This window comes from Falco cherrug, chromosome 4, assembly GCF_023634085.1.
Source record: "Falco cherrug isolate bFalChe1 chromosome 4, bFalChe1.pri, whole genome shotgun sequence".
NCBI lineage: Eukaryota > Metazoa > Chordata > Aves > Falconiformes > Falconidae > Falco > Falco cherrug.
In genome coordinates, this window is record NC_073700.1 from 30,874,416 (window position 1) to 30,888,948 (window position 14,533).

General features: G+C 48.1%; 1 protein-coding gene across 2 annotated transcripts in view; it reads left to right on the forward strand.

Moving 5' to 3' along the window:
* MAD1L1 (mitotic arrest deficient 1 like 1) overlaps window positions 1-14,322 on the forward strand; it is a 380,521-nt gene extending 366,199 nt beyond the window's left edge. For both annotated transcript variants that reach the window (XM_005438213.4, XM_055708779.1), the window contains one exon: window positions 13,181-14,322. In XM_005438213.4, the coding sequence (XP_005438270.2) occupies window positions 13,181-13,339 (159 nt within the window). In that variant the 3' untranslated portion in view covers window positions 13,340-14,322. The remainder of the gene's footprint in view (window positions 1-13,180) is intronic.
* Window positions 14,323-14,533: the final 211 nt, after the last annotated feature.

Sequence of the window (14,533 nt, forward strand, 5' to 3'; positions counted from 1 at the left end):
GGCTGTGCAGCTGTGTGGCAAGCAGCACAAAGTGGAAACCGCTGTTGGATCTTAGCAGCTGATGGCATTAGACAGGTAGGGTTGGTACAGGACCTATGGCAGAGAGGAAAGGTAATGGCACAGCATGGGAAAAAATGAGGGAGGACCAGATCTTTGGGGCAATTCTGCATTGGCACTTGACCTACAACTCAAGACAAGCCTGATTCCCTCTACTGGACTTTTTCACCGTACCTTCTGGGCTGTGTGCTGGGTATCCCATGTCCTTCAGCAGGTGGGATGAACGCTGCTGAGTGTGGACAGCTGGAAGAAAAACATCTGGAGCCCCCTGAAAATCATCTTAATTCAGGACAGTACTTGAACCTTGCAGGTGTGGGGGAAGAAAAATGTGTTCCCGCTCCTTATATGCAGCATCCTGGATCTGCAGGTAGAACCAGCCCTTGCACATGTCTAGCTTTAAAAGCCCCGTTTCATTACATGCCCAAGCAGTATGTGCTCTTTTCAGTTGGACACAGAGCATCCTGCAGGGTGAGCGAATGTTAGACAGCTTTATTGCTGCAGTGTCGTAACCACAGACAGCCCAATTATTTCAAATGGGCCTCAGCCAGTATGTTCAGATTTGATTAAGAACTTTCTGAAAGATAAGAAGCATTTAGAGCTAAGGGCTGGTTCCAGCCTTAGTTATTTACATCGGGATGGGGGGGATGAAATCTTTTATTAGTGTCGCTGTTTAAATATTTTGGCTCTCTATTCCAATATTGTGGCAAGAAGGAACCATATGTGTTCCTAGAAAGAGAGCCTAGTACAGCCATTAATCAGGAGAGGATCTATTAATGTATTAACATTCAGAATAATGAGCAAAAACAGCAAACACTGGAGACTAACATATCTTTAGTCTGCGGTTTTCAAATGTTTGGAAAATGTTATATTCTTCCATCTTTCTAAGGCTGAATTTCTGCCAAAAGAAGTTCTCTTCTGCTGTTAATTTTGGAAAGGTTAAGTCTATTTACAAAAGCAAACATAAGCATGGAGTGATGAAAAAAAACAGGAGGATCTGGGGAGGAACAGGTTCCCAGGCTGCAGAGTTCATTGCAGGGGCTGACCTGGCAGGGAAACTTGTAGGCATGTCCTTGCCTTTCCTTAACATGATGCAGAGCCGGAGACATGCTGGAAGAAGATATGAAGCCCAAGCTCTGTACTAGCTCGCCATCACTACTTTTCTCCAGAAGACACAGGACGACGTGTGTGTATGTCTGCAGATCTCTACTGGGCTTTAGGGAAGATTGCCGAAAGACTTGGCACAGGAAAAGGGCAAATTTTAAAGAGCTCAAGGGTGGGAGAGATTGCTGGTTGAGCAGCTTGGTTGCCTTGAGGTCATTGCTAATTAGAGGCATCTTGCCTAAAGAAGTGAATGTTACATTTTAATGCTGCTATGAAAACCAATCATGCTGTCTCCCCGTTGCATCCCATGCTACTGCCTGCTTTGCTGTAGCATCTGGAGCGAGCACAAGGGAAGGGAAGAAAGCCCTCTTGAAGGATGTGGAAGGATGCTGAAGTGGTAGCAGAGCTCAGATGAGAGAGGCTGGAGCATGACAGCTGTTACTGGATCATGCAAAAAGCCTGCCAGCAGAAATGCATCAATTTGTGTGATATCCGGGTGTCTTGTCTTCTGTTTTCATAATTGCCTACATGGCGTCTGCATAAATCTTCCCCCCCTCCCCATCCCCGGCACCTCCAGCGAAAGGAGCTGACTGGCGGGTGGCAGCACATCAGTGGGAGAACACCAGCAGGAAGAGACAACCAGTCAGATGTGCATCAGATGGGGAGGGCCGGCGCCCGCGGCACATTCCTTGGAGGTTGCTGGAGTGGTGCATTCACTAAATAGAAACCCTCTCCTTTTCCCTAGGGAAGATGAGCATGTTCATCCAGACACAGGAACCAGCAGTGCTGTCTTGCCATGTTCTTCAGGAGCTTAGTGCTAAATGACAGCACAGGCGGCAGCAGCAGAAGCTTTCAGCAAATGCGTCGTAGCCCAGAGGTCCGAGTGTCGCCTCAAGGGACGCAGCGGAATTTCTTTTCCTTTTTCACTGAATACTGAAATCTTCCTGTTTATTCACTCCTTAGCTGCAACCTATGTCTCTTCAGCTGTGGGCTTTCCCTTACAGTGAGATCAGCTCAGCTCCAGGAGAGCGCAGTCCCGTGACTCTCTCACACTGGCTTTACCATTAAAAGCCGGTTTCCTGAAAGCAGAATACGCCCAGCCTGCACGGCCAGCTGACTGGTTCCTTACTGTCTTGGTCTTCAGGTTTTCCTGCCTGTGGACTACCAGTCTGGCTGAGTAACTCCACAAATACAGCTACTGGTAGCCACCAGCTCCATGCACTCAAAAGTCTTGAAGCTGAGAATGAAATGGTGAATTTTTTTAAATAACGGCATCTTCTCCCCCAGTATAAATCTCGACGTGTGGCTATAGGCGCAGTCTGAGAAATGTGCTACCCCACAGGGGGGTTGTGAGCTTTTAAGGGTTAAAACTCATTCTTGAAGACATAAGAAAAATATTTTGCATCTTCAAAATCAACTTTCATTTCCTTCTTTGACTTTCTGGGTGGTGACAACTGATCACTTTGGTCCTGTCGACAGTTGTGCTGATGGCAACAATTTCAAATGAAGAAAAACGAAAAAAATGTGAGCCAGCAAAGAAGCAAGAGCAATAAAAGCGCCTTCCTCAACTCGCACTAAGATTGTGAAATTTGCTCATTGATGTTGCAACAGTGACTAATGTTATTTCCAAAGCCAGCACTTAAATTCCACTTTGGTAGATGATAACTATGAGCAAGTCACACGGTCCCATAGGAGGAGGTAATTAATGACCACTTCTTGCTCCTGGATGGGCGGTGGCTTTGGTCTCCGTAGCACTGGCTGTCATGCAGAGCACTGGCTCTGCACAAAGGTGACTAATAGGTGTCACCAATTTCCTTGCTGGAAGGCTCAGACCTGCGTTTTAGCCGGGGGTGCCAGACGATGACAAACAAGAGCTAGAAGAGAGTAATGAATAAACATGGTGAGAATTTCAGCTGTAATATCTGCCATCAGGTCCATCTGTTACTCCTTCCCCCACAAGCCTTGCAAACTCAATGAGCCGGGAACAGGCATGCTCCATATACTGTCCCATCCTTCAGCCACGTATCTAAGGTGTAATTGTCTGCTTGTCATTAAGTTCATCACTTATGGTCTCTGGAGCCATTGTTGGTCACAGGATCTTCTTGTTCAGTTCTTCAGCCTTCCGCCCGCCCCGCTTATGATGAGACTTCCAGAAGGACACCAAAAAGATGGGGAGGATAAACGTATTACTCACACGCTGGTGTCTGTGGTATTGCAGAGCAGCATTTGCTCCAGTGAGACGTGCCTCGCAGGCATGTGGAATCTGCTCATTTAACCATTCCCAGCCTCATGCACTCACCCTCCATCTCTTGCAAACGCCCAGCTCCCAAAGGAGGGGCTGCTTTTCCAGCTGGCAGCTGGTGACCCCTGAGGTCTGTATGACCTGTGTGCATGCAGTCATGTGCAGGCACTTCAGCTGGGGCGAGTCTTGGGGTTTCCTGCCTATTTGCTCTGATCCAAAGAAGGGAAAACAGAGGCTCCTGGCAGGGACGTGATGCAGAAGCAGCTAAGCAGAGGAACAGTGCGTGTCTGGTGTGACTCGGTGAGCGGTGAAGGCTCCGGCAAGCTCTGCCTGGTGGTGAGTGGTGGTTTGCTCTAGGGGGTGGATGCCTATCTCCCAGGCAACGTCGCAGCTTGCAAAAAGTTGCCATCAAAATTCCTGTGGTTCCAGCCATCTCTCATCCATGCAAGGTTTTGCAAACTTCTCATGTTCTCTTATAGACCTCATGCTCACAGCTGCACTTCACAAGTGGAGTTATCTCCCTGCTTTGGGAACCAGGCCATCTTAATTATGAAGCCCACACATGATTTTTTTTTTGCATTTCTCCCATAGGTGCTTCCTTCTGGTGTTCCAGAAAGCCCATATTCTTGGTTCTGTGCTCCTCCGTTGCTTCCAGCTCTCCTTCCAGCAAGGGAGGTGGAGAGGAATGTGATAAGCAGCTTGGCTGGCTAATGAGTTCCCTGTCTAAATGAGGGATTCTTGAGTGCTGGCTTCATCTGCCAGTCCCTGGTATCTCCTTCAGGTTGTCTGTCTGCTTCTGGCTCTCCTGGGAGAGAGGTCTGAGACCTGGATTGAGTTCCACCTACTTTTCCCTTTGTGCCCAGCCACTGTGTCCACCGGGGCCAGGTGGGGAGCAGGAACTGCCTCTGGATGACAGGGCCGGAGCGCTGCGTGAGGCTGAGATTTGGCTGGGAAAACAAGTTCAATAACACCCAGTGCCTTGCACTGCAGGCTGCGACTGCAGAGTCATTTCAGAGAAAGTAACAGGAGGTTTTTCTCTCCCTAATTTATGTCTCTCCCGCATATGGCTTCTATGGAGTCACTAATGTTACAGCCAGATGGGTTGGCATTTTACTAGACAGAACACATGGGCTAGATGTTGTTAATGCTTGTTAGCTACTCACTCTGCAGCTTGACCAGTCCAATATGGTCACCTCGCAGATGGTTGGAAAGCTGCAGCCTGGGTGCTGGAGCAGTCCAGCTCTGCAGCACGTGGTTGTGACAGCAATTGGGATAATGTGCATTTGGCTGCTTGTTCTGAAGGGCAGAGATACCTGTGGCTGGGGGATCAGTACAACTTCCCTGTACATCAAGGGAAAGAAGGTGATTTGTAGAAATCTTGAGCCTTTTATTGAGGTATTGGCTTTAAAGGCTTAATCTTACAGTTTGGATTTTTATGGGATGGTGTTGGAAGAATTCTGTGAGCCCTGTGCCTCGCTCTCAACAGTCCTTCATAGCTGATGTTTATAAACATATTTGGCAGTCCTGAGGCCTGTTAAAAAGTTAAAATTTACGATCTCAAGCTCTGACTTACAGCCTGCTGCCATTGTGAGTTTAGAGTGGACATCCCATGCAATTTTCCTTTCTCTGTGATGTGAATAGTCTGCTGTAATTCACTCTCACCAGTCTTGCGTTCAGCTGAACCAGTTCTAGGTATCACCTCAACAAATCTCTACAGGGTGAATCTCTTCAGTAGTTAGTTTGGAGATCCCCATCAGAATCTCTGGATGCAAAAGTAGATGCCACGGGTGAATCATTCCTGTTACCACCTTCCCGCTTTGACAGTACTGATGTTCAGTTTACAGTGTAATGGTGGGAGGCCAAACGCATCCTACAGATGAGACGGGGAAATTTAGTTTCAGTACCTGTCCTTTAAAACTCTCAAAGCACTTTTGGAAAATGCATGGGTATTAATCCACACTGAGCAGTAGTTCTTCAAACCTATGATTTAAATTGGATATATTTGTCTCTGTCTGTCCTGAACTGTTGAGTAACATTAATGCACCCTGATAACAGCTGTCACATTTTACCCCGGGGGTTGTTCCTCAGTGATAGGTGAAATCACGGCAGTTCAAAGGCCTGTCTTCCAGGATGAAAAGCTCTATAGGAATATTCAGATATAAAATAGTAATAGTATGAATCAAAAAATATGCTTCCCTTATTTTAAAGCCTTTGATCTTATTTTTATGGCATCACATTTGACAGTCTAAAGGGCATTCACCTGTAGGAGAAACCTTTTGAGAGAAGATGCTGACTTGCCCTCCACTGTGCGGGGCACCGGCCCCCAGGGTTAACCCCAACCAGTTTTCCCCATCAAGAGGGGCGCAGGCACTTCAGCGCATGTCCTTGCTCTTTGTTTCATCTTTTACACTGGGTGCAGGAAGCTCACGTAGATCAAAACACGTAGCTGTAGGGAGAAACTCGCTGCTATGCAGTATGCCCCACTCTCTGTTTCTTTGCTGCTGAGCTGGTACAGCGTGGAGGACCCCATCACTGCTGCCACTCGTGTGCATAGTGCCTGCGCCCGGTTTCTGATTAAGACGGAGGTATACGAGCTGACCTCTTGTGCAAAAGACATTGTGGGGTTGCGGTTCATCTCAGTGTTGAATAATAAGAAAGAGAAAGGAAATGTTTGCTATAAATCTCAGTGCACGCAGGGCTGTTTCTCACTTATCCCACCCCAGCTTTCAATTTTCTTCTTGGCATTGCCAGGCGCTTGCTTTTCTTTGCTCAGCAGCTAAAAGCAGCTTTTTCATTACATTTCCTGGAAGGCCCTTTACAGGCATCCATCCCTCTCTGCCTCATAAATTCCCTTTATATAGCAAGCTGGCGACACGGAGGTCAGAGGTCTTGGCAAGAAGCAATTATTATAAAGAACTACTCTTCCTCTTTTGAGTTACAAAGAGGATATTGAAGGGGGAAAAACTTCGCCGCAGACAAGGAATGGCCATTTGTAAAAGGTAGGTGACTTGATTGATGAAGAGCTGCACATCCTGCGAGAGCTACCTTGGGCAGCTGTCCTGTCAGGCCAGCTGAAATCTGTCCGTTACCATGAAAAAAGAAGAAGGAAACAAGTAAACAGTTTGCTAAATAACCTCATAAATATTTCCAGCCATAAGCACATCTTGTGGTACAATTTGGTTTTTTGTTTTTTTTAATATTTCTCTAATTTTAAATGAACAGCCTCTAATTAAAGTGATTTAGTGGCTACCTGGGGACCTGGTATTTGAGCAGTGCATGATGCTTAGGAGAGATTGATTGGTGAGGCGTAACTCAATTGGGGGATTTTGATAATGATATCATCACCCGAGAGAGCCAAGTTGGAGCAATTAAATCTCAAAACCTCGTGTTTGGGTTGTTATAACTTCAGCAGGCAGTTTCCACATGTGCACGCACACACCCACGTGTTTTCCCTGGCTGTTTTCTGGGCACTCGAGTTTTTGGGCTGGCTCTGTGCTTGGTGGGCTGCTCTGTGTGTGTGTGTGTGTGCGTGCACCTGTCTGGAGTGACACATGGTGGTGCTTTATCAGCTTTGCAGAGCCAGGGAGAGGGTGCCAGCCTGCTCACCATCACTGCTTTGCCCCTCATCATCTGCACGTGCACAAGGTGGCCTTTGACATTTAGAAAAATCTCAGCATCCAAAGCTAGAGGAGGAAACAAAAGGATTTTCTTGTTTAAAGGTCAGACCCAGCAGCTTCTTAAAATATATTTTCGAATAGGTTTGTTGGGCTGTGACGTTATTATGTGTATTAATGGGTGCCGAGGTAGGCGGTGGGCACCACAGGGAAGGTGTCAGGGAGGCAAGGGGCTGTCAGGACCACCGGTGTGCCCGAGGCGGTTGGTGGCAGAGGCTCTGTGGCACACGCAGCGATAGTGCTGCAGAGGTTTTGGGAGGTGATCAGATGGTGCAGCTGACTGAGGACTTCTGCTGATGGGGCAAGGTGTTGGGAAGGGGGAGTGGCTGTCCCATGTGAAGGGGAGGCCCGAGGGATTCAAACGAGGAAGGCAAATGGCTGAAGGGATCGATGCGGTGGGGAGATGTGCGTAACCCACACTGGAGCAGGCGACACAGCAGGCGGCGAGGTGGGGTGAGGAGCGCCACAAGGACAAGGGAAATGGCAGTAAGAACTGGGACGGAGAGAAGAGAATGTGTCCACAACATGGCCCGTAATGCCGAGGGAGCCTGTGGAGCTGAACGGAGCAGGGAGAGGCTCTTTGTGGAGTCTCAGTTGGGAAGCTGGGGTGCCCCTTCCCTCAGCACGCACGGGGCTGTTGGCAATGTGTGTTCAGAGCAGTTGTGCATAGGGACGCAGCACAGACAGCGATTTACGGAAGGAGTACAGCAGATGAGGTGGTGCCTCCATGATACATTCACTGGGTAAATGTCGCTGGACAATGATTCACATGCTTGTTTTGACCCCTAATACATCTCAGCCTTGGAAGGTACCATCTACCATAGAGCATGGCTGAGCGGCATCTGCAAAGCAAAGGCTTGTAGCTGTGCCAAGGGTGGGAAGCCACGCTGGCAGCCCTTGCAGAGTCCTAGGTGTCACCCTTCCTCACGCTGCAGAGGTGTTTCAGCTGGGGTTCCCAAGCTGAGACACAGCTCTCCTACCTGCTGTGCCTGGCACAAAGCTCCATCATCACTGTTGTCAGTTCACCAAAAGCCATTCAGGAACTCCACCTCTGGCACTTGGAGGGGGTGTGAAAGATGCAGGAGATGCAAGAGCACATCCTGCATGGATCGCAGCCCCAAAGGCAGTTGTGCTTTCTCTGTGTGGAACTCAGACGTAGAATATCCCCACTTCATGCTGAAATCTCAAGTTGTATTGAATGCTGAAGCCCTCTTCTCCCTTTTTCTGCATTTCTAGCCCATGTGTTCTCATGATACCACATCCCTGTGTCAGCCTCCTTGGGGCATGCAACCAACCTCTTTTCAATCTTATTCCAGAGTCTGAAGGTCTACAGGACCCATGAGTTGGGTCTTATGCTCAACCAGTATTTTTCAAGAAGCATCCCTTGCGTGATTGAAGTCACGCTGCATGCCAGTTCATAGCTGACAGCACCTGTGAAGCCAGAGTAGGAGCATCTATTGTTTTTAGCTACCAAAATATGTCAGAGAGCAGAGGAAAAGGGTGTACAAGAAACTAAAAAAAATTGGTGTATCTAGCTCAGTGTGCACTTCTGACCCATATGTTAGCCTGTAAATTACCAAAGGAGACACTGTTACGCTTTTGACACAGCTACTTCTCAGCTGGTGGGACAAGTGGAGAAGTAAATTCTGGGATTTGGCTTTCAGGGAGAGTTTCTCTGCAAGAGCAGCATGGGGACAAAGAGCCACGTCAGCAGAATCAGTGCAGTCAGAAGCCCTGTATATGTTATGCTGAAGCAACAACAGTTGAGAGAGCCTCCTTTATGGTCCATACATTGCGGTGTTGCCAGCCCAGTCCAGCCAGTTGTAGGCCCATCCCTCAGCAGGGACATCTGGGAACGCTTATTGCTCCTCTGCATCTTCTGTATTGTCTGCTTCTTGCTGAGATGGTCCCTGTTGGAGAGGAGAACTCACTTTTCTGCCACGCTGGTGGTTATTTGAGAGACTTTTATATGTATATCTAAACTATAAAGCCTTGAATAATTTACCATTTTCCAGGGTTAAGAGGAAGATTTATGGTGTTTCCTTCTGGCAGGCAGCAGCTGATCTTGATTCTCATGGAAAAGCAATTGTACTAATGGCTTCGTTCTCCGGGCAGATCCAGGAGCAGCATTGCAAGTTTATGTTGCCACGCGGCAAATAGACCTGTCGCCCTGTGTTTTACAATATAGTGAAATCCACTGCTCTGCTTGCTCTGTGGGGTGGCGCAGCCTGCAAGGAGAGAAGCAGGGTGTCACCCTTCAGATCGATGACAGGAGTCGCATCCCCCCCACCAGCAGAGCCGAGCGAACAGTAACGTGGGGCAAAGATTGATTTCCATTGCTTTTCCAGAAAAGGTCCCGATAGGCCTTAAATCAGACTGAACTGGCAACGGAGCTTAGCGAAAGCTAGAATCTTTCCTTTTGCAAGTATTTGAGATCTGAATAAAACATAACATAGACCTGAATCTCAGTAGTTTAGTAAGCCAGGCAGATTTTTGCCGTGAATAAAAGAAACCAGTACAGGCCTATGTAAAGAGTACCTGGGAGATGGTACCCTCGTAGTGCTCAGCGTCAGCATCCTGGGGTGCTCTGTGCTCAGGGAGGCTGGGGGTGCGGGGGGAGTAAGTCACCTGGTGAAGTGCTGCGCTTGACACACACAGAAGGGGGGGACGTGAAGCGTGGTGGTGCTCCCCAGCATGTCCTCTGGCATTGCTGGCTCTGTGCGTTGTCTACGGGGTGGATGGGAGAGGTCACAAGCTTAGCTTGTCCTTTGATCCTGTGTATTTGGTTTGACTCTAAATCTTGATGCTTTTTCTTTCACACTTCTCTTTAAAAGCAACAACATACTACAGTGGTGTAGCTCTGAGTGAGATGTCAGTAGTGCTGGGCACAGAGCAGACAGGGCTGTGTTTGGAGGTGCTCTGGTCTCTCTTGCCCCATTCCCACTCACAGACTATCGCCATGGATCAGTGACACTTGTTCGGGTTCCTCAGCTTTACATTTTTATCCTAGATGGGCTTGGGTGGCCTTTGGCTGCATCTAAACTTAGAATTCCTGGGGATGCATCACCAGAGTGAATGGTGATTGCATTACATGGAGCACGTCGTGTGAATCGTTGGTATGTGCTGTCACCTGCGAGTGCTTGTTAGCAGGGGTTGTGTCCAGGAGTTTTTCTGTGAGGGTTGAAACTTTTTCTTAATTTAAAAAATGGATTCAAAATGAGTGGAGGGAGTGCTAGCTGTGAACTGCGAAGAAGAAGACTCAAGCACCCCTACAGCTTTGAACCACTGGAAATTTCATCTTGGTAACTTTCATAAATCCAGTTTTTAAGAGCTGGAGTCGCAGGTATGCTCCACATTGATCCAAAACGGTGTGAAACCACCAGACCCTGCAGCGTTCATTCAGCAGAGCATCCCCTCCGGTGTCCTCCCTCTCTGTGTTCCCACACGCCCCCGTTTATCCCCCTGCCTCGTCACGATTCCCTGCTCGCTCCCATGCCGCCCACGCCAGCGCTTCCCTCTCTGCCTGCGGCTCACCGGGTGCACCAGGCAGGGTGCAGACTGGTGTTTGAAAAGAAATCCTGTGAATTAATGGGAACATATTGCTATTATTTCATAGAATCGCTTTATTTGTAAAGCACATGCTGCAAAGGTACTCCTGCTGTTGAACTCAAAGCAACAAATCTATCTATATATCCCAGTTTATACTACATTATGAACAGATGGGTGAAGGAAAAAAAGCAATAAAAACAAATAAAAAGAGAAGTAACAATGATAGCAATTTTAAAACACTCCCAGATAAAGAAATTAAAAAAAGAGTGTCTAAATTTTTTAAAAGCAGTGTGAGATTGAATGAACTGAACTGTCAGTGTGTCCTTCCTCCAAGTTAGCAAGTAAATATCTGCCACCAGAGGAGGATTTGCCTTTTTCCAAGTGGCTGCCTTCTGGCCTTGTTCCTGCCGCAGAAGAGATCATAAGAAACTGCGATGAGGTGTCTGGGGCTTAGAAGCTTTTTGGGGCTTGGGATTTTTTGGAGTTCCTGGGGAGGTGGAGGCCATAGAGGGGAGGATGGTGCCTCTCTTGACCATCGGACAACCAAGAGAAACCTTAGTCCCGTTGAACTCAATGGGAAATAAGAGTGTTCTAGAAGCACGTATTTGTTCACATTGCTTTCTCTGAACGCTCTGCTTCTGCTGAAGGATGAAATTTAGGTTATAAAGAATAGTAGAGAGAAATTGCCATTAATCTCATGAAAGAGAAATTATTCAAATGTAGCTTTCACCCATGACGCCAATGAGCTCAAAGTAGAGGGGAAATTTAAAAAATTTATGTTACTCTGTTTCCGAACTCGTAAAACACAAGCAAATGGTCTGGCACTGGATGTTAAATTTCTTAAGGAACTTGCTTTAATTAATTAAACTGGTAAACCAATTAATGGATTTACTTGTAAATTCCTAGAAAATTAATTCTGTGCCCAAAGAGTGTTTTAAATCTGTGAAGGAGGCAGTGTGTATTTCATACAGAGATTGAATTCCCACTTTAGATGAATCCAGTTCAGCGCTGACTTTGGAGATGCAAGTGATGCGTTACCCAACACTCAGACCTTCCTCCAAAACCGGCGCTTCCCATCAGCTGGATCAGGGAGGGCAGGGGGGGGAATATGCAAAACAAAACCTGTGCTGCTTTCGCAGCAACCAGCCCTGTACTCGCTCCTAGCTATGCTACAGCCTGGCATTGTGCCTCTGGCTTTACATGGATTGTGGGTGTACATCCCTCCCTGTGCCTCCAACTGGCTTCTTCATCTGCCCTCTTCCTACTTAGCCTCTTTAATCTGGCCCAGCGGTACATCAGATGTGCAGAAAGCACGTCGGGTAGCTCCACTAAGCAGCAGATTAAAGTACAGAACATCCTTTGGAGTTGCTGAAAAACAACCAAGTCCAAGTGGAGGAGATTGAAACAAAAGCTAATTTACTTTTCCACGTGGAAACCTTGTTTAGATTCCCTGCCTGGCTCAGGGGTGACGGGGGCATCCTCAGTACCTCGCGCTCTTTGCAATCCGAAGTGACACATACATGAAAAGTTCATAATCGACTGTGTCCAGGCTCCTGAGAACATGAAATCAGAAACAAGCAGGTTCCCCAGGGTTCTTGGCTGTTGTTGCTTCCCTTCTCTCCTAGCAGGTAAAGTCATGTTTTTCCCTTCATGTGGCAATCCTCTGCTTTGGCTCTCGGCATCCTTTGACGGGGGGGGGGGGGGGGGGGGGGGGGGAGGGGGAGCTACCCCACTCCTGCACACCCCGGGGAGATGCCGGCTTTGCCCCGCCTCGGCTGCGAGGGGAAGCAGAGCTACAGAGTAATTAGGAATGGGAGCATTTTGAAGAGGAAAATGGCAGGGGGAAAAATTAGCATTTGCGCTGTGATGTTTTTGCTGTTTATTAATAAACAAGCCGCTTGCTTTCCTCCAGGGGCAGGAGAGGCTTCAAGCATCCCTTATTTCTCTTGCATTTAGCTTTTTTTTTTTTTTTTTGCTTGTTTTATATGTTACAGGAGATTTGTAATGTCTTCCCACATGTTGAGTTTCCTTATATTCATGAGAGCATCTCCGGAATAATTCCTCTGGAGCTCTCAGCTATGCGCTGCCAGGCTGATTTAAACATCCAGAAACACTTTAGGGATGCGGGGTGGATCAGCAGCTCATTGGGAAGGAGTTGTGTTAATTAGGAATAGGTCTGCTTCCTTCTACAGAAGTGGAATGACTTCGGGCATAAGTGTTTTCACAAAGAGAAAGCCCTTGCATGTAGCTCCTGCCGCCTGAGACCTGGGTGGTGATGGTGACAGTGACCCCAACGTGGGCACCCCAGTTCTGTGCCGGTGGCCCCCGTGCAGCCTCTTTCCAGGATGGTCGGACCCCTCGTCTCCCCACTGCCCCATTTGTCACTGGGGGAGCTCACACGCGCTGGACGCCTGCGCTGCGGCGGGTGATGTGCCCTTGGTTACAGGCAGATCCATCCCAAAGGAGGCTTTAGGGGGATGCTGCTGGCTCTCTCTGCATCGCGGGAGGTCAGTTAAAACCCTGCTGTATTAATGGGCTTGTTCTTCTTATCCCTCAGGCCTCCAGCTCCTCTGGTGGGAAAATGCAGCTTCTGGAAACGGAGTTCTCACGAACCATCCGGGACCTCATTGAACTCCACCTGCTTCAGCAGGACAGCATCCCAGCCTTCCTCAGCGCCCTCACACTCGACCTCTTCAGCCGCCAGACCATTGCTTAGCATCCCGCTGCCAGTTACCAGCCAGGTGCGGAGCACTCCTGGGCAGGACATTTGAGGTAGCGAGGACAAATTCTCCCCTCCCTGAATTTGTGGTATTGGGTTGCTTTGGTTTTACAGGGAACTCCTTCTTCCCCCTTCTTTCATGCTGATTCTCAAATCCCACTGATTCCTCTGAAAATCATCATTTGCCTCCTCTGGGAGGGCAAGGCTAGCTCCACCCCAGGGCTCTCCTGTGCCAAGACCCAGTCTCTGCCTTTGAGTAGGGTTTTTTTTTTGTTTTGTCTGGATTTGTCACTGCCCAGACTGCCTCAGCATCTCTCTGGGAGTATGGTGGGAACTGCTGGTTTGAGAAGCCACAGGACCACTGTTCTCAGCTTTTCCCAAATCACCCAAATCTGGGCCCCAGCAGAGAGATGAGCCTTGTGGGAGGCTGGTGCCTCCTGCCCCCATGGTTGTCCTCTCCTAATGAGAGCCAAAGGCTTGGTCTGTAAGGACAGGCACCTGGGGAAGGATCAGTCACGACGAGCAGGTTCTTTGTGGATACCTCCTGCTCTTGCAAACAGCTCATCACTCAACAGGGTCGAAATTATTTTCAAGATATCCATTTACCTGAGTCTGCCATCACTCAGCAGACAAGCAGAAGCATAAATGGCCATTTGAAGACCCTATACCTGTGTTGACACCTCTGTGTGGTGTGGTGTGCTCAGATGACACTGGCGTGCTTTTTGTTCCTCACCCAGACTCTTTGGCTCTTGGTTATCTCAGGACTGCAGAAGGTGGGAGGGAGCTCTTTGGGGTGTGCTCATTGCTTCCAGCTTTAGCCTGCTGCCTGCCACCAGGCTGTGGGTATCTGCTCACCTTACGGGGGTTCTCCCTCCTCCTCTTCTCCATGGAGGCTGGAGCACACCCTGAAGTCTGACATTTTGTGTTGCAATGGAAATAGTTCTTCTATCATAAGAATAAAGTGTTGCTTCCCAAACTGGGTGTATGACTGCTTTATTTGGGATATACAGTGTGCTCCCCCGTGCTGTCCCACATGTAAAGCATGATAAGGAATCATCTCTCCGTCAATTGTCTGATGCTGGTACTGCTTTGATAAGGGAGGGTGTAATTATCAGTTTTTCCAGGCAAGCCTCATTCATACTCTAAACTAGATTGGTTTGTCACAAACTTTGGTGTATATTGATTTCTTCT